The sequence below is a fragment of the Medicago sativa genome, chromosome 3 (genome assembly GCF_051527215.1).
Source record: "Medicago sativa cultivar Bolivia chromosome 3, Bolivia_mono, whole genome shotgun sequence".
In the NCBI taxonomy this organism is placed as follows: Eukaryota; Viridiplantae; Streptophyta; class Magnoliopsida; order Fabales; family Fabaceae; genus Medicago; species Medicago sativa.
The window spans coordinates 65,221,594-65,247,658 of NC_140751.1; the positions used below are offsets into that span (position 1 = coordinate 65,221,594).

General features: G+C 32.5%; 2 protein-coding genes and 1 pseudogene across 2 annotated transcripts; 1 reads left to right on the forward strand and 2 right to left on the reverse strand.

Moving 5' to 3' along the window:
* Positions 1-5,956: 5,956 nt before the first annotated feature.
* On the forward strand, positions 5,957-12,065 carry LOC146939222 (pentatricopeptide repeat-containing protein At5g66520-like). The gene is made up of 3 exons (XM_085752990.1): positions 5,957-8,136; positions 8,256-8,341; positions 11,692-12,065. Exon 1 carries the CDS (start codon positions 6,113-6,115, stop codon positions 7,727-7,729), a length of 1,617 nt encoding a protein of 538 aa, XP_085609116.1. The 5' UTR covers positions 5,957-6,112; the 3' UTR covers positions 7,730-8,136; positions 8,256-8,341; positions 11,692-12,065.
* Positions 12,066-12,325: 260 nt separating this feature from the next.
* LOC146939223 (nardilysin-like) lies at positions 12,326-16,954 on the reverse strand. The gene is made up of 7 exons (XM_085752991.1): positions 16,464-16,954; positions 15,865-15,940; positions 15,717-15,763; positions 14,939-15,051; positions 14,100-14,173; positions 13,858-13,953; positions 12,326-13,765 (listed from the first exon to the last, which is right to left on the reverse strand). Exons 1-7 carry the CDS (start codon positions 16,824-16,826, stop codon positions 13,611-13,613), a joined length of 924 nt encoding a protein of 307 aa, XP_085609117.1. The 5' UTR covers positions 16,827-16,954; the 3' UTR covers positions 12,326-13,610.
* Positions 16,955-19,891: 2,937 nt separating this feature from the next.
* LOC146939224 (agamous-like MADS-box protein AGL80 pseudogene) lies at positions 19,892-20,377 on the reverse strand (annotated as a pseudogene).
* Positions 20,378-26,065: the final 5,688 nt, after the last annotated feature.

Consider the following 26,065-nt stretch of genomic DNA (forward strand, 5'->3'; position numbering starts at 1 on the left):
CTAGATTAAAGTGGATATTAATGGAGAGAAAATGATGAAAATATAAATCTGGAAAAAATTCATATGTTGCTGGAAAAAATTTATGAGTTTTTGAGAGAAATAAGAAGAATAAGAATGATCATATGATGTTTCCTATGTTATTTTTGAAAAGGGAGGTGTTTGGATTTTCTGGCGCGGTGGCGCCGCCCTGTTGGGCCGGCAGCCGCCGCGCCGGCGTTCAAGTAGCTCGCCGGAGTTGAGCTTGAAGATGAACTTTCATCTTCCTTTTCCAGGAACGTGACTTTTGAGAGAGAGAGAGAGCATAATCCTTGTGTTTTTTTTATATAATAATAAGAATGATCATATGATGTTAGTCCACAGTATGCCATGTGTGCCTTTCAAATCCAACCATTGATCAGCAATCAAAACTGACATGTGGCAAAGGTTAACAGTTTTTACAAAAAAACTAACGGAGAGGACCATAATAGTAAACGGTGTAAGATTTAAGGGACCAAATTGAGACAGTTTAAAGTTAAGGGACCAAAATGAAATCTGAAAATATGTTAAGGGACCAAAGCATGTATTAAGCCTATTATGAATGACTTAAATATTTACGTTAGAGTTTGGTTTTTCGCGGGGAAAGTACATTTTGTATTTTTCGCATTTCTAATAAATTTGGTTGTTAAAAAAAATAATAATTTGACCTTTTAAAAAGTTATATAAATATCCTTATTTAAATATAAAAGACCATTTATTAAATATCCTTACATAAGCAGGGGTGGTTCTAAGGCCCGGCTAACCTGGGCAGTTGCCCGGACTCCAACCTATTTTTTTTTGCAATTTCTTATATAAAACCCTATAAATTGGGCAATTTCTTTAGATTTTTTTAATTATTTTTGCTTGCAATTTCTTATGTAAACCTCAATAAACGCGTTGCAATTTTTTTTGCCCAACCTTTATAATAATCCTGACTCCGCCACTGTACATAAGTGTACATACCCTTTTTTTTTTGAAGGAAAGTGTACATATCCATCGTTGTACGTGATAAATTTATTTCTTAGAAATGAAATATATTGATATTAATATATATGAATTTTTTGAGGGATTAATCTATATGAATATTATTATGTTTCGATAACAAGAAGAAAATGAATGTCATGAAACTCTTTGGAAATGATTGTGATTTGCTAAAACTATTAATATTTAAGTTACCATAAAACCATTAATTATTTCATGTCATTACCTACAAAATCGAGGAATTAACATTATATAAAACCTTCCTTCAAAAAAATGGTGTATATAAAACTTATCACATCTTTAGTCCAAAAGAAAAAGAAAGGTTATTACATTAATATCATACGTGCACACTTATGTCAAACTATTTCATGTATACTTTCATCATCTCTCTCTCTAATTAGGTTCGAGTAACACACACTAATAACTGAGAAGTGAGTAATTGTACACTTAAGTCGTGTGGGTTAATTTGTATTCCTAATTTTCCTATGGAACTATAGAACAAAAAAATTTCTCTGGAGGGGTTGGTAATGTTCATGTATATCCATGCACATAGATAGTTACGTAGACAACCTTACGTCCAGTCATTCTAGTGGTCGTTAGAGGAGAACTGAGCTTATATGAAAGCTAGCTATAGGTGGAAATAAGATTTAGAGAATGCGGCTGATTCTGAAATTAGGAACAAAGATAAGGTTGTTGATCATGGGGCCTCAAAGTTGTCAATGGATACATGTTGGTCAAATGTCAAAATAGTAGGAAAAAGAAGTATCCTTCTAATTGTCTACGCGTCGTGATGCTGGTCCAGTAACACATGCTCGCTTTTCAGTATGTTCTTAAAATTCACATAAACCGTCACCGTATTCACTCCTTTCATCCCACAATTTGAAAGGTTGTGATCCTCTCTATTTTTAAAAATAAACGGAGTTGGTAATTATAAAAGAGATAGACATAAAAAAATTGGTGGTGGATCATATTACTAAGGACAATGTTAACCAGTGCCCCCAGGGCATTGGTTAAGCAGCTAAAAGAGGTAAGATTTTATTAAAAAGTGATGTAATAATTAGTTAGTCAAAAGTAACAGTTTATCTTTCCAAGACAATTTTTCTACTTTTGGATGCCTTAACCAGTGCCCCGGGGGCACCGGTTAACAAGACCCTACTACTAAATAGGTTTCACCGCATTAATTATTTTCAAGATTTATTTTAGCCTTTTCAAAAAAAAAATTATTTTTAAGATTTTTCTGTGTTTTTATATTTTTAAATAGGAGAAATGGAGAGGATCTTAACTCGCAATACATTTTTTTATATATATGTCCTCCGATCTTATTTATAAAAAGAAATTGATATTTTAGATTTATTGAATAATTGATGTATCCGATCGGATAGATAAATTTTTCAATAAATTTAAAAACTCACTTTTTTTTATAAATAGGACCGAAAAGAGTAACATATTATAGTCTAATATTTATATCCATATATAAAGACAAATAATAATATATAAGATATTATTGGGTTTGTCTCGATGAACATTTTTAAAATATCAATTTTATAATTTGTTTAAATAGATAATTAAATATATGGAAGGTAAAATTATGTATATTGATATATGTAAAACAATTAACTAGATCACTCATTTTTAAATGAGGAGAGTATATATGATCCACATGTAAGACCCATATAAATTTTAATAAATGAAAACGAGTGTGTTATAAAATATTTTAAATCAATAAAAATAATTCAAGGTTTATAAAAGAAATTAAGTTTTTTTTTTTTAAAGAAAAAGAGATTAAGTTTTGTTAAATGAAAGGTTTGAACCTGTATGATTTAATTTACATACACATTCAATGTAAAAATAAAATAGACTTTCAATTAATCATAATCTCAGATTATTGAAAACATATGAATTTTATACTAATTGATTGTAAAGCCACAATCATAGATGGTGGTGATGTGGTGAAAATATAAAGAAATTAAGCTCTATATAATATAGTAGTTAAGTTATTAGATAAAAATTTAAAATTTTAATTATTATTTTTAATAAAATATGTTATCCATTGTTATATTAACTTTATCAGGAACAAGATGACAGACTATTTCCAAATGCTTCGTGTGTTTATGGAAAACAGGATTAACAACAATGTGGAGTGCACTTTGACTATCACAATATGAGGCATGAATTTTTGATGTTGTGACATGCATATCTTTCAATAGATAAAGCAATAATTGAATTTCACAAGTAGTAACAACAAGGACACGATAATAAGATTCGCAAGCGGATCTGGAAACAATAGCCTGTTTTTTGGTTGTATATGATATGAGGGAGGAACCCGGAAAGAAGCACATCCGTCTGGTATTGATGATAGGTCATCTTATGTTATTATCAGCTTATTTTTCAGTCATTTTCTTTATGATTTGACCCAAATAAGAGGAGTTTTAGAACATTTGTATATGGTTTAAGGGATATTTTGTAATGTTTTCATGTTGAGCCATATAATTTTAGTTTTCCCTAAAACAAGCAATTCTTATGTTTTTTTGATGTATTTCATTTAAAAAAACATGTAATTCGGCAAAGCAAAACACCTTATAAAGAATTGGGAAGACTATGAATGAAGATTCAAGAGGCCTTTGAAGACATTACAAGTTGAGGTAATTCTGCCTCAAGTCCATGCTTGACGATTAGGGTTCCAAGAGCATGAACTAGAATAGTACCATTAACAAATTGAAATTTGTTCTTCGCGTCCAAGGCTATGCGCATTGCTCGAGTCCATGCCAAGTAGTTAGAACCATCATGCTTGGGGGAAACGGTTACGGAATTCGGTCCTTCACTAAGATACACATAGTATTCCAAAGCTTGATTCAGTGCAAGATCAATAACTGCACTATTCTTAATGGTATTGGTACAAGTGTTTCTGTTGTGCGCGACGAAAGCTTGAAGAAATGCTTGAGTATTGAAGAAAACACATAAAAAATCTAGGAAACGTAACCAAAAAAGATTGAAATTCACCGAATTCATATGGCTATTATCGAGAGATCATGTGATGATTACAAAATAAATCAATGCGAAAATGATACGATATTGAAAAATAGAGTAGGAGAATACATGAAGAGGAGCGGTTTCTCTCATATCAAAGGCCTTTGCTGCACCATTAGCTAACCTAAAAAGCATAAATGCTCCACCACCAATACCACTTGAACATGGACTGGCAACCCCCAAACATAAAGCAGCAGCCACAGCTGCATCCACTGCATGGCCCCCTTCATGGATAACATCCATCCCGATTTTAGAACAATGTCGGACATCAGTGGCAACAGCTCCATGATGAGCGATTACTTCATTGCTTGTTTTTATTTGTCCATTTATGGAAGCAATGGAAACAAAGAAGACGAATGCAAACACAGCTGCAGCCATAAACTTGATACATCAAAGTCTCTCCCACAAAATGAAATTTACGTCTCAAAAGGTAAATGCTCTATATATATTTTATATGTTAGGGTGCAGGTTCAAACCCGCAATTTCTCACTTCTCACCATATTATGTGCAATTTTTGCCCTTAGACTCGTTAAAAAAATAATATATTATATTCCAATTATATAATGTTAAACTTGAACAGTCGATCATATTTATTAACACTTTTTCTTAGAGAAATGGGTCATAGTAATTTGAATTTGGGTTAGGAAAGTAAAAAAAAAAAAAAGTATCAAAATACAAAAATAAATATTGTGTTGGATGGTTCTTTTTTACTTTATTAAAAATCAATTATTATATTTTGTTTTTATTTTAGCAATGAATTATTATATTTTGTTTGTTAACGATGAAGATACTTTTCATACCATTTGGCTCAATATTTCTTGTTTATCCAGAGAGTTCATTGTTTTATATTTTGGTTGTGCACGAACTTCATGCATCTACTCTTGTTTTATATATATTGGTTATGCACAGTGGCGGAAAGAGGAAAAAAACGTGGAGAGATGAAAGAGAGTGTGGTAGAGAAAAAAAAATTAGAAAATAAAAATAAGAGTTTTTTTTTGAATAAATTACAATTTCATTTCTCAAGAAAAGTTTGAATTACATTCTTTCTTCTCTTCTCTTATGTTATAATAACTAACAAAAAAAAAGGGCATATAAGTTCGAAAATTATGAACGATGTTTTTCTATGAAATTTTTAGTTTGATTAAAAGTATAAATATAAATAATTGTTGCTTTCAAATTATAACAAACCAAACTAACTTTGTTTATCTATTTTAATGACACCAACAACAATCATTATTATCAAAAAACTTGTTTTAGGTATAATTGGGATAGTGAAAAAGTTAGCCCAAGATTTTATATTTTCTTATATATATATATATATATATATATATATATATATATATATATATATATATATATATATATATATATATATATATATATAGACACACACACACACACACACACACACACTTGTAAAAAGAATAATACAAAAGCTCTCATCTTCTATATCTTTGATCATCTTCTCTATTTTTGATCTTTTCATTTAGTTTATTTTATAACAATTACTAATTTTTTGGCTTTATTCTATCTAATATATTATCTATTACTTTGTCATTAAAAAAATGTCAATCTTTTTCAATTCCTTAGTCATTAAAAAAATGTCAATCTTTTTCAATTCCTTAGTTTATTTTTTCCTTACCGTTAATGAAGCATAATTTTCTAAAATAATTCTTAATTTCTCTTTTCAAGTACAATTAATTACATTTTTTAATTTTGTGTTGGATGAGAATTGACTAGAACGAATTTTCAAAGCCAAAACCTAGTCAATTAAAAAAAAAGGCTTAAGTGTCCTATGTGGTCTATCATATACCTTTTTTTAGTAGACATAAGTCTGACATTTCAAATGTATAATATGATCTATTAACTTATCTAAATACTTGTTCTCGTGAGCATAACTAAGTTGACAGGGACATGCATGCATTGTTATATGCAGGGTCGAACAAATTTTCCAACATTTTAATATGCATGTGTGTGTTCACCACCACAGCCAAACCATGTAACCAACCAAGATGGTGGCCAAACTCCCTTGCCACCATCATACTACTCTTTCAAAAACCATTTCCATTGACATAAACACCTTTCTTCAATGTCTATATCTAAGTTTTCCAACAAAATCAAACTCATTTTCCCTTCCTTCCCAAAACAACCATCCCTTAACCAAATCAAACAAACCCATGCAAAAATCATCCTTTCAGGCCAATCCCAATCACGTCTCACCATTCACATTCTCTCTCTACTTTCTCTCTCTACCTCCCCTCTCAACTATCCACTCTCCATTTTCAACTCCATTTCTTCACCAACAGTTCTCGCTTTCAACTCCATCATTCGCATTCACGCAAAATCAAACTCACCACCTTCAAATTCTCTCTCACTTTACTCCTCAATGCGACGTCGTTTACTTAACGCTAATCAACACACATTCACCTTCCTCCTTCACGCGTGCACGAAAGGGAAAGAACGTTTCAATATTGTTTCAGGTGTTCAAGTTCATGATCATGTTGTTAAGCTTGGTTACGCTGGCAATGTGTTTGTTCGTAACGCGCTTATTCATTTTTACTTTGAGGGTTTTGATGTGAGTGAGTATGCTAAGAGGGTGTTTGAGGAAGAGGTTGGTGAGGTTTGTAGTGATGTTGTTACGTGGAATTCTATGTTGGCTGGTTTGGTTAGGAAAGGCGAGGTGAATGATGCGGAGAAGATGTTTGATGAAATGCCGAAGAGAGATGTTGTTTCTTGGAGTAGTATGATAATGGGGTATATTCAAAATGGGAAATTGGAAGATGGGTTGGAGTGTTTTAGGTTGATGAGAGGGAGAGGAATAAGACCGAATGAATCTATTTTGGTTACGATGCTTTCTGCATCGGCTCAGTTGGGTTTGATAGGGTGGGGGAGGTTTGTTCATTCGACCATTGAGTCGTTGAGGTTTCGGATAAGTGTTGCGATTGGAACTGGTTTGGTTGATATGTATGCGAAATGTGGGTGTATTGAAGAGTCGAGAGGTTTGTTTGATGGAATGATGGAGAGGGATATTTGGACTTGGACTGTTATGATTTGTGGGTTGGCTTCGCATGATCGTGCAAAGGAAGCGCTTGTGTTGTTTCGTGAGTTTATGTGTGAGGGATTTAGTCCTGTGAATGTGATTTTTGTTGGCGTTTTAAATGCTTGTAGTAGGGCTGGTTTGGTTAGTGAGGGAAGGTATTACTTTAAGTTAATGGTGGATGGTTATGGTATTCCACCGGAGATGGAGCACTATGGGTGCATGGTTGATCTCTTTGCTCGTGCGGGATTAATAGATGAAGCGGTTCGGTTGATTGAAACAATGAGTGTTGAACCGGATCCTGTAATGTGGGCAACACTACTTGATGCTTGTAAGATTCATGGGTTTGTGGAAATGGGAGAAAAGATTGGGAATAAGTTGATAAAGATGGATTCAACTCATGATGGTCATTATGTGCAGTTAGCTGGAATCTATGCAAAATCAAGAAAATGGGATGATGTAGTTAGAGTTCGCAAATTAATGGTTGAGAGCGTTCCCATTAAAGTTGCAGGTTGGAGCTTGATTGAAGTGGATGATAGAGTTCATCGATTTGTAGCAGGGGACAGAGATCATGACCATTCTTCAGACATTTGCAAAATGCTTGAAATAATAGGACTGAGGATAACTGAAGCTGGTTACTTGCCAAAACATCTTACCTGTGTAGCATGACATAGGAGAAGAAGGGGATCAATTTTCCAAAACATCTTACTCAATCAATGAAGTTTCCCAAGTAGGGGAATAGTTGCGGGGGATGATTAACCAAAACTTTTTCAGTCAAGACACTAGAGATAATGTAATGAATGGAGTTTCATCTGAATGGAAGGTCTACGATTTGGTGCTTTCTTTAAGATGGAAAATATAGTTATATATGAGATGGAAAAATTACTTGTTGATCAGCAATAGAAAAATCACTTGTACAGGAAATATACGAGGGATATTGATTTAGACTTGGTGTAGAGTAAGCTTGGAAAATAATGGTTCAGAGTTTAACATTCTAATTGTTTTGGTTTGTTTGCTGATCACTGATATGCAAATATGCAAATCTTCAAATCATCAAAACTAGTTGGAATTTGAAGGTATATTTGTTCATTGTCTAAGTTTTGATCTTTCAAGACCATTTCTGTTTTTGCCCTGCAAATGTGTCTACAAAATAATCTGCATTGATACTAATCATAATCTGGTTCATGCTTTTCAGGTTTGGGAGCTAAGTTGTATTCTTAAAGTGAAGTAACTTTCTGGAGTTCTTAGCTGTACCAATGCTGGTTTTGGGCATTTTTGTGGGTTAGACTTCAATTATATAGTTCCTTGTTTGTGCTGTTTGTGGGGGAGTAGTGTAATCTCTTATATTGGCGGTGTTCTTAAGCACATCTTGTGCTTTGGTTCTTCCCCTTCTATTCAAAATTCTTTTTTCCTATAAAAAAACTCCTGAATTTCTTTGGCATGGGGTTGTGTATATATGTGCATATCTGTGTAATGTTTGTGTTTAATCCACATTTGAATGAACTATAGGATGTTTGAACTGGCTAGTTTTAGGCTTATTTAGGATTATCAGCTGGCACTGGCATTAATGCTTATGGAATTCTTTAGCAGAGAATATTATAAGAACTTATGAGCTCCCATAAGCAACCCTAACATGCATATAAACTTGGGCTTCTAAATTCCCATAAGCTGGTGGACATGCATCCTGTTCAGCGAACCCAAAACACGTGAATCTCTCTGTTCTCTTCACTTCTCGCCTTGCAACTCACTTTTGATCTATTTTTTGCTTTTTCCTTGTATTTTAGGTCAATTTGCTTGTTCTTTGATTCGTTTCTGCATGTATGTGATTTTTGCTTGTTCCTGTGTTCAATTTGCTTGTTCCTGTTGTAATTTTTGCTAGCTCCTGATTTATGTTGTTATCTTTGCTTGTTAATGATTATTGCTGCTGCTTTTTCTTGTTATTGTTGCTTGTTCTTGATTTACTTGTTTGCCCTGTCAAATGTAAGACACTCCTCGCATTATCATCAAAAGTAGATTTATTTTCATATGAAGCGATTGCTTTCCTCCAAACATTAGAATTTAGAACTCGGTACGTAGAATTCTTTGATTAGGAATAAAACACACAAAATCATGATCAATGGTTTCTGTGTAAACCAACAACTCCGCATCTTTATAAATATGAATCAAAGAGTCAATTAGAGAAACCTAGTTGCATATGAAAAGTGGGTATGGATAGTGACATTGTTCCAATACAATGAAGTTCCTAAGAACACATTCAGTTACTTGGTCTATTTTTAAAGTTTGATAAACATTTCAAAAATGAATGAAAGTACTTTTGTTTGTGTTTCTCCTGATTTTGTTCTGAATTGTGACTGAAAAGCGGAACCTATCCTATTTTTGATTGATTACCAGGATCCTTATTTTAGTGGAGAGGCACTACATTGTTTATATCTTACCATTTTTGTGATGCCCCTTTTCCTTGACCTTTTTTTTTTTTTTTTTTTGTATTCAATTATTTTTAGTCATCGGTTCGAGGTTTAATGGTCTGACAAGGGTCGGACTGTTGATAATTAAATATATTATTATTAATTTTTAATATCTCATACCAAATAAAATATAAATATAAATATTAAAACTAAAATTATTAAAAGCCAAAACTATGGGATCAACATCATTTAACCTGCGAATGGTGGAATAGGTTTTTTGGATTGAGGAAGGTTGTGTTGAGGGAATGGGACTTGTTACCTGTGCTTGATGGTCATCATAGTCTTTTATTTTTATATCTTTATCCTTTTAATAATATGAATTGCTTTCATAGTTATCAAATTTTTGATTTAAATCGCAAATTCCTCCAGTTTACGACTTCAGTGAACATCACTGATCCATATTGTACATTGAATCTCAGGGCGTTTCTCTTTATTCCCCCCAATATCTCTAAGGTCCCCTACATATCTAGTAGTTATCTACCTCATGTACGTTTTTTTGTCAAACATACATTTTAGGGGGTCTTAGAGATATCAGGGAGTCTAAAGAGAAACGTCCAGAACCTCAATTAACTGTAATGGGCTTGGGCGCTTGGCCCAAAATTAATGTAAACAACACTTCAATATTATTTTTTTTGAAAATAACTAACCTTTTTCTAACCACACCCCTTTTTTCTAATCACATCCACTTTTTTCCACGAAAAAAATAACCCTGTTCTAGTATTACTATGTATGTCTATACTATTATTATTTGTTTGGGAAAATTACATTAACTTCCCTTGAGGTTTATTAAAATTACACTGACACCCCCTCTAGTTTTAAAACTTACACTAACCTTCCTTAAGTTTTTATTAAATAGACAAACACCTCCCTTCACTATTAACACTATTAGTTTTCCGTCAATTTTAGTTTTTTTAGGAAATTTTCTGTTAACTTTTAATGGGTTTCTTGAATTGGGAAAAGGCAAACCTTCTTCTTTGTTGTTTCTTTAAACTTTTGCAAATGATTTTGCCTATTCCTTCTTATGGTCATTACCTGCAATATGCACTTGAGTTTTAGATGAACAGCCTATTTATGTTCGATTCTTGAAGATTTTGTTCAATTAGGTTAGTAAACTTCTTCCTTATTTGATTTTGTCATTGTCATAAATGGACCTTTAAATTTTGAATCATGTGGGAGTTGAAAGATTTATGACAATAATTAGGACCTTTTTTGTTATTATGTTAGTTTTATTTTAAACTTTATATTTGATGTTCCAATTGTTCTATGAATGTCTCTTACGAATTTGATGTTTCAATTATTCTACGAATGTCTCTTACGAAGATCTCAATTTCATGAGAGAAAATGGGATACAGGACTTAATATTGAAATAAAAAGATAACGGAAAGTTAACGGTGTTAAGCAAAGGGAGGTGTTTGTCTAATTGATGAAAACTTAAGGGAGGTTATTGTAAGTTTTAAAACTAGAGGGGGTGTTTGTGTCATTTCAATAAAACTAAGGGGAAGTCGGTGTAATTTTCCCTATTTGTTTTGGTAGGATCCTTCAATCTTGTTTGCGACGTTATGTTTTACGATCTTGTGTATGTGTATGTCTATACTGTTGTTGTTTTTATTATTATTATTATTATTGGTAGGATCCATCGATCTTGATTGCTATGTTATGTTTTACGATCTTGTTACCCTTTTTTGATCCTACAAATTTAATTGGGCAAGGTCCTTCGATCTTGGTTGCGATCTTATGTTTTACGATTTTATTACCCTTTTGATTTTATGCAAGATTGATTGCTTTGAGGAATATTATGAAAAGGTAGATAACTTTGCAAATTTGGACCTTTGCTTTTTCTAATAATATGAATTTCTTTAAAGAATATTATGAAAATACAAAGAAGGGAATACATAAATAGTTTTATTATTGTGTTCTCAGTTCTTCTTTCATTATATATTCTGTTTTTATGTCACAGCTTCTTCTCTCTGTATTTGTGGCCACATAAATGGTTTTGTTTTATGGTTTGCAGAGAATTTTAACCTTAAAGCGAAACATCGTACATATTTTGTTGTGCTTCATGCTGTTTCTGCCACAGTCTCTTTCACTCTGCTTTTGTCACAGCCTCTTCTAATATTTTTTTTCCTTTGAAATTATGATTTATTTCAACCATTGTATAACTGACAGATCAAAGGAGGAGGGAGCATATATAACACCTGAAGCAGTGTCTCAGCATTTGGATTCACAATACGCAATTTATCTTTATTTTTAATTTTTCTTATATGGGAATTTTTGGTTTAGTTAATTTCCCATTTAATATTTGTATATTGTTCAAGGTGTCATAACAATATGACTGTGCAATAATTGCATCAACAAATGCAGCATGAGTCTACACAATTCAAAATGTATTTTATTTTTTGTGGTTAGGAGTTGCATAGTAGGTGTGTGTTTCAAGTACTTAGAGTTTAGGAATAGGAAGATTTGTTGCGAGTTCAAAGTATATTTGGAACTGGGAGCTGGGTTTGACTCTTGCCACTTTTTTATACACCAACTTTTTGTGATTAACTTTGCATATTTTTTTAAAGTAACTTTGCATAAATTATCAAACTATCTCAATTGAAAATTCTGCCATACGTAACAAGGGTCCGTTTGGTTCGCGGGTTTTGATGGGGAGGGGAGGAAACATTTTAAATTTTTTGTGTTTGGTTCAATTTTTAAGAGGGGAGGGGAGGGAAAGGAAGGGGAGTCAAATCCCTTTTAGCATCATTTATTGCTCCCCCTCAAATTGGAGTTTTTTCAAGGGAAGGGATAAGATGCTTACCATTTTACAAGTGCAGTTATTCAGGAAAAATAAAACTGATCAAGATTGGCAATATACAACCTTAGCCCTTCTTTCATTCTCTTAATTAGAAAGATACATAATTGTGCCTCAATCTTATTAGACCACAAACTGAATTCTTTTTTCATTAGCAAACTCTTCACTTTAAAAACAATTTTGCAACAAGCCTCATCCAAAAAAAAATTAACCAAACAAACATCACAAATAATGGAAAAGAAATCATACATGCCAACAATTTTGAGTTTCCCCGTATATAATGAATAAAAAATTGAGATTGTTGCATGAACATTTTTTGTTTTTACCATTTTCCCTATGCAAACCAGGAAATGAAGATAGGTTTTAAGCTAGCGAGATCTGCATAATAGTTTCTTGATTTCTTCTGAAGCTTTATTGCATTTCCTAAATATTATATTATTATTATATGTATAATTTACAAATGAGAAATGATATTTGTACAACCATTTTGTGACAACTTTCTCATACTCACATTATGTTTTCACTTTCTCTATTGCTTTGGCTTCCGTATCAATACCTACTTTTCTTTGTAAACTTCTGGATGTCCAAAAATTGTCACACAAATGGTTATTCAAATAACACACCTCATTGTACTATACATCAACACATGAAAACTTTAGATGCTAAAGAAGACAACTACATTCTGAATTTATTGATTGTATGTTAGTATTTTCTACAAAAGTACCTTATTGATGTGAGACAACTGTTTCACCGTTAGGGTTTGAGAAATGAGCTTTCATTTACATTAATTACAACAAAAAAATAACTTTGGCAATTAACTCCCAACTCTAAAGTAAAGACTACTGTAACAATTTCTCTACAAGCTAATAAATCAGGAGTAGTTTCAAACCGGCATACCATGTTTGACTTGGGTACGTTTGATCTGTTAAAAACAGGGGACTGGACTGGACAACTTTTTCATACCATGTTTGATTTAAAAATTGGTCATGGTGGGACATGACAAAACAGATAGCAAGGGACAAGACAAAAACAGGAATTCTTGTCCCTCACTAAACCATGGGACAACTTTTTGTATGCCCTTATTATGTTCCAACATCAAAAGTTTTATCTCTATCTATCTCCAGTACAGTTCTGTACTGTTCTGTCCTACCATGTATTGTTCTGTCCAGTACTTACTCTTTTGCGAATAAAACGCACATATAGAGCAAACAACAAGCACCTGATTGCTTGGAATAAATATGGCTAAAAAAACTTGGCAAACTTCCTTCTGAATTGATTACTTGATTATTGATTAACCATATAAAAGATAATGAAATAGAGGTTTACCTCCACCAATAACAACAAGCTTCATTAATCCACCATGATAATAATCGTTGTATAATTTCAATATTTGCTCCCGCAGATCAATACCTTTCTCCGTTGCATCAGCCAGACTCTTTTTATTCCCTTCAAGCACATAAGAAAATAGCATTTTAATTATACAAAGCATTTAAATATCATATTGACCAATAATGAATGAATATCATAATACAACATACCCCAAAAGAATTTATTCAAAGGATGGTTGGGCGTAGAAGTATGGCACTGAAGTTGTTGAAGACGGCAAACATCACTTTGTAAAACCTGGTTAAATTCTAGAAGTATACATTTACAAAATGAAATAAAATCATCAGCAAACAGGCAGATATGCAGTGGAGATTTTTTGGGAAAAAAAATTCTTAAAAAGAAAAGCTAAAATGGAAGTCCATAGCTATGGTTAGAAATGTAGAACGATAAATACCTGAATCTACTGCTTGTACTTCTCGCTCCATAGCCTCCGCTTTTACAAGAGGAGATATAAAAAACTGAGAAAATCTGACAAAAAAAAATAAATCAATAAAAATTTAACCAAAAATCTAGCATATCAAGGTGGACAGGACTGAACCATAACATTCATCACATCAAGATTCAGTGCAAAATATAACTAAAAAAAGCTCCCAATTTCAAGTAAGTTGTTAATATTATTATTATGTAGAACCAAGGTCGCTAGATTGATAATCTAATTATATACATCAAATATTTCAACAAACACTGAGATGAATAAAAACACAGATAATATTGGATCAAATTTGGAACACTAGCAATATCAAAGTTACTGTATTCTAAAGTATACTAATTCCATTTCATGCTCTTGATGCTTTACAACATGTGTGGCCTGTAGTCTAATTATAAATCTAATAAATATCAAAAGAGAATGAAATGAATTATCTTTTATGCTTCTATAAAACTGCAGTAGCTAAAATTCATTACACACACAATATGTTATATGTGATACATAAACACTATGAAGCACAGATACTCCTCGGATTAGGTGTGTCATGTGTTGGATACATATTGTATCCGACACGACACCAACACATATGATTACATTGAATTATGTCATTTTCTCAAATTAGTATCGGTGTCGTTGTGTCTGTGTCGTGTTCATGTCTGAGTCAGAGTATGTGCTTCATAGCAAAAACATCGTCACCATATGTATGAAATTAAATATCAATTGAAAGGCTAGTGGAAACAGAACCCTTTGCAAAAAGTAATGCAAGATAGGAAATGTCATGTTAGACAATACACAGCAGAGTTTACCTTGTCAATGCGCCCTTCAGATACTCACGCTTCACATCAAAATGGTAGCAGGTATATTCAGTTTCTGTGTATGCGTTTGAAGAGCCACCATGCTTGGACAAATAGCTATCATACTAACAAAAGAAAGAGTCTAAATGTCAGATTGCTAGGCCAATTAACTGTAACTTGTTAGCAACATAAAAGGTGAGAATTTATGTCAAACAAACGAAGAAATTAATATAACTTATCCAATTAATTTTGAGGTTCTATAAAAAAGGAAGGGAGAATCAATTGAGGTTAAGGGTAAGCTGAGTTGGCTAAACCACAAAAAAGTGACATATGATAGATAGAAGGAATAGAAGAATCACATAGATTATGATAACTATATTATTATTAATAATAATTCAATAACATTTATGTTATCAGTAGCTATTGACTAATGGAAGTTGAAACTTCAAAAAGACCATCGAGGGCAATGAGACATTTAGGGATGGAATGCCAAAGATTGTTGCCAGTTATAAAATCTTACATAACATGAAATATGTAATGTTTTTTCTAAGCAAAATTTGTTGATGGATAATAAGAAAAAATCCTGAACTCAAACTAAGGAACATTACAAAGGGAAGTGCAATAAGATTTGTACTCGGGCAATATCGACATCAAATGTATCTCATATCTCATATCATATAAAAGTAGATTTTCAGGTTCAATTATTATCACTTGTTTGTAGACAACTCAAATAAGGGTTCGATCATTTTCAAGGTACATATAAACAATACATGATATAGCAAAAAAATACCTCATTTTCATCTGGAAATTCAGCACTCCCCATGAAGAGCATGTGTTCTGCAAAACAATTACAAGGAAAGGAACTCATGATTTAATATACTAATCCACCTTGAAAAAAATAAAATACAATTTTGCTTGAATGAGATAAACATCCAAACCTAAAAAATGAGCTAGCCCTTGTGCTTCATTCGGGTCAGAAAAGCTGCCAATTCCAACACACATAGCTGCTGCTGCCTACAAACAAAACAAAACAAAACACATTCATAATCAAAATCAATAATATTAGCAAACCAAATCGTACATAACATAACTATTCTCGAATCTCCCAATATATCATTACATTTCCACACCATTCCTACAATTACCCATCAACACAAAAACAAAAAACAACAACCCATGTAGCCACTATATCATGATTCTAAAAAACATAGCTAAAATCAAAATGGGCATTCATAAAAAATGCAGAACATAAACAAAACAACATAAATAAAACAACCTTTTTGCTCACAATCAAAAACAAGCTAATCAACAAACCAAATTACACATAACATAAATATTCTCAAATCTCCCCCTATATCACTACATTTTCACACACAACCCTAAAACCATTCCTACTATTTACAATAAACACAAATAAACAAAACAACCCATGTAGCTACTATAACATGATTTCAAAAAAACATAGCTAAAATCAAAAACGGTATTCATAAAAAATGCAGAACATAAACAAAACATCATAAAAAAATAAAATAAAAACCTTTTTGCTTTGATTTGCAGCACCCTTTCCTCCTTCTCTTCCTTCTACATCTTCTTCATCTCCATCCTCTTCTTCTTCATTCTCATCATCTTCATACTCATCATCATCTTCTTCATCCTCCTCATCATCTTCATCATCTTCTTCCTCATCATCTTCATCAATTGAACCATCTTTTGGAGCACCTTCAGGATAAATCTCAGGATCATGAACAATCAAAGCTTGAAGCCCATTTTTCAGATGAACAAGACGGTATAAACGACTATCGTTCGGAGACTTGACAACAACGTCGTCAGATGAAGACAAAGCAACGGCGGCGGTGGTGGCGGCCGTGGTGGCGGCGGCGGGGGCGGCCTTCAATCCCATACTCTCTTTGTCAGTCGAAAATCGAAAAAGAGAAAGTGAGTGTTTAGTAGTAACACTAGAAACTAAGGTTTTGTTTGGTTTGGTTTTTTGGACTCTAAATAAGTGCTTTTTTACTTGAGCGGCTTTTGAATCTCGTTTGAAACGAAAAATAAGCGCTTTTTTTTTCCTTTGGTAAAGACCAAGGGAAGGGTAAGGGCAATCTGGTGTCTACACTTGGCCCGTGACTCAAAGGCATATTGTCCTGAAAATAATTTATTGAAACGCTTAAATGTACTTTTGATCTCTAGATATTGTTCAGATATGCGATTTTGTTTTTTTTTTTTTGTTGGTATAGTTAGGTTTAGGTTTCTCTCAACGTCGAGAGAAACTATGTAGCACGCGTTAGGTTTAGCTTGACAGTGTCCACGAGTAATAAGAGACGAGTCTTCGAGTTGAATATGTATGATATGATTTTAAGGTTTGATGTGTGTACGGTATCTTTGTTTGATCTGTGCAAAATATCTTTGCTTGTTCGCTTTATCGTGTAATTTTGTAATTTGTAATATACGGGAACGGTTATCCAAACGTGTTTGGTTTATTTTGGTAAGTAAATGTGTGAGGTATTGCATATAAGTTTTGACATTTATTTTATCGAAATGAAGAAATTGTGATCTTTTGTAAAAAGTTTCAACACTTGTAAATAAAAATATATTTCGTTCGTATTTACATAAGCATTGATAATCAGAAGATATTTATTTTGTTATCTTCTCTAACTCTTGCAAACTCCACTTTCACTATTGCAAACATTATCTCATTATATAACCTCGTCCAATCAACGGTTACAAGGAAATTGGAATGTTACAAGTATTTTGACTCTTTGTTTCCAACTGTGAAACGTAGTTATAATTTTACATTATTTGATCTAAATCGACGGTTGAGATTATTTCAACGTGTGAAACTGACTATGTGATATGAACCGTCCGATCTTAAATCAACTGAATAAAAAAAGAGAAATTCTTACATGAACTCTTACCTAAGAGATCATTCTTACACACAACCAATTAAAATCAAACATCTCATTAAAATAATAAAAATAATTAATATCATAATTTTTTCTCATTATTTTTAATATTTTTCTCTCCTTTTTCCACTTTCTTTAACCAACAAAAACCACCCACCACCATTTATTGTTTCCATTTCCTTAATCAAAAGCATTTTTTTTTAAAGTTAATAACATATGTCATATTTTTATTGATTGGGTGTAAGAATAATCTCTTAGGTAAGAGTTCATGCAAAAATATCTCAAAAAAACTATTGTGTGAAAAGATGGATAGCGAGTTTTTAAAAATATGTTCAAATTCATATCACAGTGGCTTTTAAGGTACACAAGTTGTTAAAGTTGTGTACATGTGCACAAGTGTATTGATTGCAAGTGGATATGCAATATTAAAATCCAATGAGCATGATATTGTAAGGATAATCTATTGGTTTTGTATGTGATAAAAAAAATCAATTTACACTATAAACCATACAATTATCAATAATTAAAAAATTAATTTACATTATCTTTTCTCTGCAATTTTAAATAACTAAATTTTAATACAATATTTTTATATTTAATTATAAAGGATGAATAATTAAGAACGTCTATAATAGAGAATCCTATTTTTTTATGTTTGGTGTAAAGTGTACTCGTTTTATCTTTTAGACTTGTAAAGATTTATAGTAACGAAACATATTTTAGGGACTCAAACTGATTAAAAAACTAGGGTGTGTGTCTATATATATATTAGAAAAAAATTAGAGATGTGTTATTTGAACAACTATTTTGGTGATCATTTTTAAGACAACCAATAATTTACAAAGAAGAGTAGGTATTGACACGAAAACTAAAACAAGATAGAGAGAGAAAGTAAAAACATAATGTGAGTATGACAGAGAAAATTATCACAAAAGTTGTCAAAAAATGGTTATACAAATATCATTTCTCAAAAAATTATAAAGACTAAAAATAAAATGTTTAATTTTTTATGTGGATTTCCGAAATGACAATAACTATTTAAAAACTCATGTATAAATGGACGAGTTGAGATTCAAATCTAATTCACAATGTGCAACCGTAATTTACAAATTTTTATCAATTGACTTGGGAATTGTGGACAAAATATTTAATTATATTTTTAAGAAAAAATATTTAAATTTTATAAAAGCTAAAATATATAATTAACCATTGAATGTAATATTCTATTAAAGTTTAATTATTTTTTTGTAGTGATTAAATTTAATTATTTGTAATTGCGGCATAAGTAGTGTAAAGTAAGTTTTTAGTTATCTGCACTGTATGTTTCGGAAATTTATATTCATTGAATTTTGGTATCATACATCTATGGCTAGTGATGCTCTTGTGTATGGGTACACAAATTTATCAATTTGTGCACCCTAAATACCACCCACTTTCACTTTACTATGAATATTTTCTTCGCTATCATCTCTATTTTATTTTCTATTTCCATATATAGTTAATAATTTTTGGTTGGAAAAATTGGATTAGAATGGATCTCACTGCTGTGTTTTTTTCTTCGTATCTTCCGTGCTTTGATGTATGATTGTGCAATAAGACTATAAACCTTACATTTTTTTTTTAAAATAGAATTAAGTTTGAAAATCATCCATAGAATTAAGTTTGGATAATTTAGTGAATGTGGTAAACAAAGATTAAGAATGAATTCTCATTTGATTAAGAAAAATCCAACATTATTATTTTGTTTTTGTTTCTTTAAATTGTCTATACATCACCATATTCAATCATGATTGATGATTTACGATTCAAATACCTTTTAGAATTTATATTATTTTAGGAAGCAATCTCATAGTGAATTCATCATATTCATTCAACTGGTTAAAAAAATCAACAACTTTGAAAAGAAAATATTATTAAAAACATTAAAAAAAAAAGTGCATATTAAACCATAACAATTTATTACAAATGATTTAGAACAAACACAAAATAACAATAGGGAAATCAATAGAACAAAATCAATCAAACAAACAAACAAAACAATAATTTTTTATGGTAATCATAATCTCTAATTGGTTGCACTTGTGTCTAGTTCATTGACCTTTGAAGTAATCTCCTTCATCTTCTCATTAATTTCCCATGCGAGATCATTCAAAACATTTGTGTTCAAAGTGTCAACAAAATTTTCTTTGACAAGACATTGAAACAAGATCAAGGACTTCTCTGTCTCCCAATTGTTCTTCTCCAATTTCATCAATTGCTCTTTGGACTTCATAATCCTCTCCCTCAAATAGCTCTCTTGGTTCAGCTTCTTCTTTCCTAGCTCGAATTCTGAATAATTTTTTAACTTTGTGAGAACCCTTTGGACCTCCCATGGAGAAGGCCAAACCTCAGGCTCTGAATGAAATTCGCTATAAACTATAGCGCATCCATCAATCCCACATAGGGTGGTGAGTTCATTAACCTTCTTGATCAAACTCTTTTTTCTTTTGTTGTAAGTTATTTTCCTTGCGGAATCACTGACCATGAATGCAAGTTTCACCTTCTTTCTCATAGTCAGTGTGGAAAAAATTTGGATAATGTTTTTGTGTGTGTGTGTGGTTTTCTTCCTCAAAATATTGAGTCATTTATATAGACTAATTTGAGGTGTTGAGGTTTCCTTCCGTTGTAGAAAACACACAATCACACGTCAGAGGATCTTAATTGTTAGATGAGAATCAGATGACTCGTATTATGACATCATCGAAACAACTTTAAAATATATTTTAAAATGTGAGATATCGCTTATGTGTTATATGATAAATATTTTCCTATGAGGTAATAAAGTGAATTGAATACATAAATTCCTTATAAAAATGTTTAATTACTTAATAGTATACATTTAAAGTGTAAAAATATTTTACATAAGGAAAAAATATTGTGTTTCGGAAAGTCTTATCCCGACAACCTATCGATAGTATAAACTTAACTGTAACATTAACACTTTCTTTTTTAGCCACCCATATATTCCGATAAATATAAGATTTAACGGTCAAAATACATTTGTGATATGCTTCGTCATGTGTTTCTTCGCGACGAATAGCACCTCTCTTTACCTAAATATTTAATCATATTTCATCATATCGATATTTGTACTGATATTTTATAAAATAATATTAACACATGATACCAATGTGAGATATGATTGGATGTGTATGTATAATTTTTATTTTTTTTACATTTTTAGTACTCATAATAATAAGATATACAGAAGGTATAGAAATTTGATACTTAATTTGGTATATGCAAACTGTACAAATTTTTTAGTATATAATATTAAGGGCTTGTTTGGAAAGGTGCATATTATGAAAAGTAATTATTTTTTTAATTTGGAAAGTTTGATAAAGAAGGTGCATTGAAAGTAATTAATTTTTAACATAAATTATAAATTAATTAAAACATACATTTCATCTTATCACAAGCACATCGCGATAAAATTTGATTGTTTGGTTAACACTGCACTATCCAACATGTTTTCCGTTAAATCCAGAATTTAGGTCTCTTTTGCTATCCCATTTAAACACTTCATGAATTTTCCTGAATAAAGTTTCGTTATGTATAGCTCTTCTCTTTCCCTATAATTAAGAAACAAATCTCGGTGAATTGATTTCAAGATTATGGATGGTATCCCTCAAAAAAAGACTATGGATGGTAAAAAATTAGCATCTGCGGATATCCGTAGATAAAATTTGTCACGGCATGAGACAAATACTTTAATGGATATCTATGAATAAAATAAACAGATATTTAAACTAGTCGTTTGATGAGTCATAGATAGTCTATTTTATTACTTTATTTAGTTTAGTTTTATTTAAGATTTGATTTTATTTTATTGCATTTTATTTCCTTTTAGAATATTTTACTTTAAATTGTCTTTTATTTTATTTCAGGAAAGAATATATGATGGAAGGTGTCTTGGAGCAAAAGAAAGAGGACTGGAGCAAATACAGTGCAAGAATACGAAGATACGAGACAAAAATATGTCTCTACCAAGTCAGAAGCTTGGCACGGCCCGTGCCAACATGTGGCACGGCCGTGCCACCTCCCAGAAGCCTCTTTTGCTGCTTTTCTTCGAGCCCAAGTTACTCTGTTGTAGTTTTACTGTTTTGCCCTTGTAGTTGCTTAGATTTTAAGTCAATTGTAAAGCTATAAATAGAGTAGCACTCCATCATAAACAATCATCTTTTGTTCTTGGAATAAAAGTTCACTTTTATATTATTGTTCTTTTATATTACTGTTTTCTCTCTTCTTCCCCCATGTCTACAATGAACGTTAGTAAGTAGACTTCTTTGTCTTGGGATTGTTGGTAAGTCTAATGACATAATCCTAAACAAACCAAGCTTAAACCCTAATTTCTATGTAACCCTAATTTCTAATCTAGATTCACCGTCTTAACGTGGATTAACAATTATCAAACTGTGGAAGCGAAAGCGGAGGGTTTGATAATCGTTAATCCATCATCCCAAACATCAATTCATAAAGCGAGAGCGGAGCTTTGATGTTGGAACAAGTGAATCTAGACAATAATTGCAAAACAGTGAAATAGTCTTTGCAATTATTGAGACAAAGAGTAGTTTCAATCCTCTATGCATCTTCTAGTAATCAAGTCAGCGAAATAGGCTTGGTTACTAGAAGTAAACTCTCACCGGACTTTCATCGGAAAGGTGAGGGGCTAAGGGAAACCGGTCTTTAGAAATTAAGGTGTAAACCATGAAATTAGATGTTTAAGTCTTGTCTAGTGAAGGGTTTGTTATTATGATGAAACAATAATCCCAAGGCTCTTTTATTATTATTGTTATTTATCTTCAGCAATTAACCCCCTATTTCATAATCTTTCTTCTTTTCTAATCATTCTCTAAAAGCTAATTGAATTCACAACTCCCTAGCGGAACGATACTCTTCTTACTACTATTACTTCGATAGGCCGTGCACTTGCGGTTTGGCTCTATCAAGTTTTTGGCGCCGTTGCCGGGGAGTTGTTGTAATTTGATTAACTTTTTAATAGTGATTAGACTAAAAAAAAAAAAAATCTTTTTCGTTGTTTTATTTTATTTTATTTTATATATTTCTTTATAAAAAAAAAAAATCTTTACTTTATTCTGTTTTATTCTATTTTCGTTTTATATTTGTTTCATATATATATATATATATATATATATATATATATATATATATATATATATATATATATTTATAAAAAAATAAAAAAAAAAAAACATCTCTCTCTCTCTCTCTCTCTCTCTCTCTCTCTCTCTCTCTCTCTTTCTCCTTTTCTATTCTATCTCTAACTGTTTTGATTTCAGGCATGGCTCAAAACCTTTATCAATGGACCTTTTCTCCCCTTTCACCACCTTGTAAAGCTTATGAAATTTTTGGTCACACTGGTGTTGAATGTCAACTAGGTAGTGTTGTTAGAAGTCCCGAGCAGGTAAACTATGGGTTTAGGAATGATCAAATTTTTTCTCAAACCCCTCAAAATCTTTTTGGACAACAAATATCACCACCCGGTTTTGCAAACAACCAAAGAGTCTCTCAAAAATCCGACTTGGAACTTTTGATAGAAAATTTTGAATTAGATAACATTAGGCATAACCAAGAGTTTAAAGTCAAAGCTGGAATTTTGAATGACTCTCTCAATAGGCTTTCCGCAAAAGTGGATTCTCTTTCTACTCACAACAAAATGCGTGAGACTCAAATCCCTCAAGTAGCCCAACAAGTAACCTCTTCCCCACAACCCTCTGGAGTCTTCCCGAGTCAAACTGAAACCAACCCCAAAAGCCCAATAAATGCTATTACACCTAGGGATGGTAAGCAATTAGAAGACCCTGTTGTGGAAACCAAGAAAATTGAGGTTGAGGTAGAGAGTGAAAAGCCACAAAGTGAGAAAGTTGTAGTAGAAAGTGGAAAGCCTCACATATCACCACCATATGAGCCAAAAATTCATTTCCCACAAGGGTTTGATGAGTCCAAGTTAGATAAACAGTTTAGGAAATCCATTGCAATCATTCAAAGCAAATTGTCATCTAAACTTAAGGATCCAGAGAGTTTTTCCATACCATATGACATAGGATCCAAGACTATAGAAAGAACAACATGTGATTTGGGGGAGAATATTAGTTTGATGCCATTGTCCCTTAGTGAGAGATTAGGTATCGGATAGAGAAACCTTTTGATCGTCAAGCTAATGACTTTAAACGAGCGCTTCGTGGGAGGCAACCCACGCATTTAATTGCTTTTGTTTTGTTTGTTTTTCTTTATTTTAAGTTGTTTTGTAGGTGATTGTCCAAGTACGATTCAAGAAAATGAAAAATTTTGAAGCCCTGTGACCAGAAAGGTGGCACGGCCCGTGCTAAGGTTGGCACGGCCGTGCCAGTGTTTGAAGCCAAAACAATGCCAAAGCCACAGAATGTTGGCACGGCCCGTGCCAAGGTTGGCACGGCCGTGCCCGACTCCTACACATCAATAACTTCAATTTTTCTCTTCTTCTCCATTCATTCTCAAACACAAACCTCTCTCCAACTTCAAACTTCTCTTAAAACCTCCATAACCATCAAAACTCAAACCTTCATATCTTCATCAAAACTTCATCAACCACAAATTCCATTCCAAACACAAACCACCCATCAAAAATAACTTTCATCCACCCAAACCTATAATTCACCAAAACCTTATTCTCCATTAAACCTAACAACCACAAATTCTCAACAAATCTCCATAACCAAACCCATCAACCTTACTAAAACATAAACTCCAACCCTAAACCAATCCTTTCCACCAAATATCTTCCCAAACCCTAAACCTTCAAAACCAATCCACACCAAAGGTCATATGGCTTCAAGAAGAAGTGGTAAGAAACCAGCAAGCTCTTTCGGAGGTCCTCCCTCAAAGAAGCAAGCACAAGCAAAGAATCATGGAATCCAATTTCGAGACAACAAGCAACGGGACAGGTATAAAATTCTAATCTCTAAACCCTTGCATCCTTCTCGATATCCCGATTCTCATACTTTGAATATGCTAGAGCTTAGTGCTGATGTTTATAGGCTTATAGGAAGGCTAGGTTGGACTGATTTGTTGAAACCTATGCGGGTTTATGAAAATTTCACTTATGAATTTCTCAACTCAATTATTTTTACTAAAAATAAGTTGGATTTTGATAACCCTAAGCATAGAGTTCCTTTCTGGTTAATGAATGTTAATTATGATATGTCTCTACAACACTTTTGTGATACCTTAGGTTTTGCAAACGAGGGGTATATTCATGATTCTTGGGACCCTAGCTTAAAACCGGATAACTACCAACCAGCTGCCTTTTGGGAACACTAGAACCGATGAGCAGTTCATGTTATGGGCAATGCTCTACAACCACCCGGTCAACACTTGCTTTTATCTGATTGATTACCCTAGACGTTGTCGGTACTAGACCGGCCGGTAAAGGAGATATAGTGGTGGGTGGCATCATTACATACATAGGTAGGCATTTTGGCATTGGTGAGGATGAGGGGATCAAACAAATTGAGGGAAACAATAGACTTAACATGGACACCCTCATTGCTATAAATTTCATCAAACCTCGTCCACCACTCCATCACCAACTCAAAGCTTAATGTGCCTATTATGTTTTTACTTCCTAACCCATCTCGGACTACCACCGAGGTGGAAGCAAATTTGTTGTATGTTGATGATGTGCAGGTTCTTAGTGAGCAAGATGATGATGAGGGAGACGATGCTAACTTGCACCATGATGTAGGAGAAGGTGCTAACTTGCACCAAGAGGAAGAGCACCATGACACCATATAAAGTAGGATAGAGGTAGGAATGATGAGGATTAATGAGCTGTTGTGGGCTATGCTTTATAACCATCATATAACATTTGCTATTATTTGCTTGATTAACTTGTTTCAACTGTTAAAAAGAAACTGGATGATAAGAGTGATATAATGGTAGGTGGAATCATCACTTTTCTTGCTAGGAAGTTTGGGGTGAGTGTGAATCAAGGGATCAAGAGGATAGAGGGGAACTATTATCTAGACTTATATACTATTTTGTCTTTCCTTAGAACCCATGACCCTACTCACAATTACCAATATGAATGGAGAATTTGTTTGATTATTCTATCTAATTCGGACATAACTAATCCGGAGGTGGTGGAAAATTTGCTTTATGTTGGTACTAACCTACAGGTACATAATGATGGTGATGATGA

What these genes read in the sequence shown, in the direction of transcription:
- LOC146939222 (XM_085752990.1), top strand. Translation starts at nt 6,113, where the DNA reads ATGTCTATATCTAAGTTTTCCAACAAAATCAAACTCATTTTCCCTTCC.
- LOC146939223 (XM_085752991.1), bottom strand. Translation starts at nt 16,826, where the DNA reads ATGGGATTGAAGGCCGCCCCCGCCGCCGCCACCACGGCCGCCACCACC. An exon ending in CTGCAAATCAAAGCAAAAAG is followed by an intron (nt 15,941 to 16,463) that starts GTTTTTATTTTA and finishes TTTTGTTTGTAG; the next exon opens with GCAGCAGCAGCTATGTGTGT. An exon ending in AGGGCTAGCTCATTTTTTAG is followed by an intron (nt 15,764 to 15,864) that starts GTTTGGATGTTT and finishes ATTGTTTTGCAG; the next exon opens with AACACATGCTCTTCATGGGG.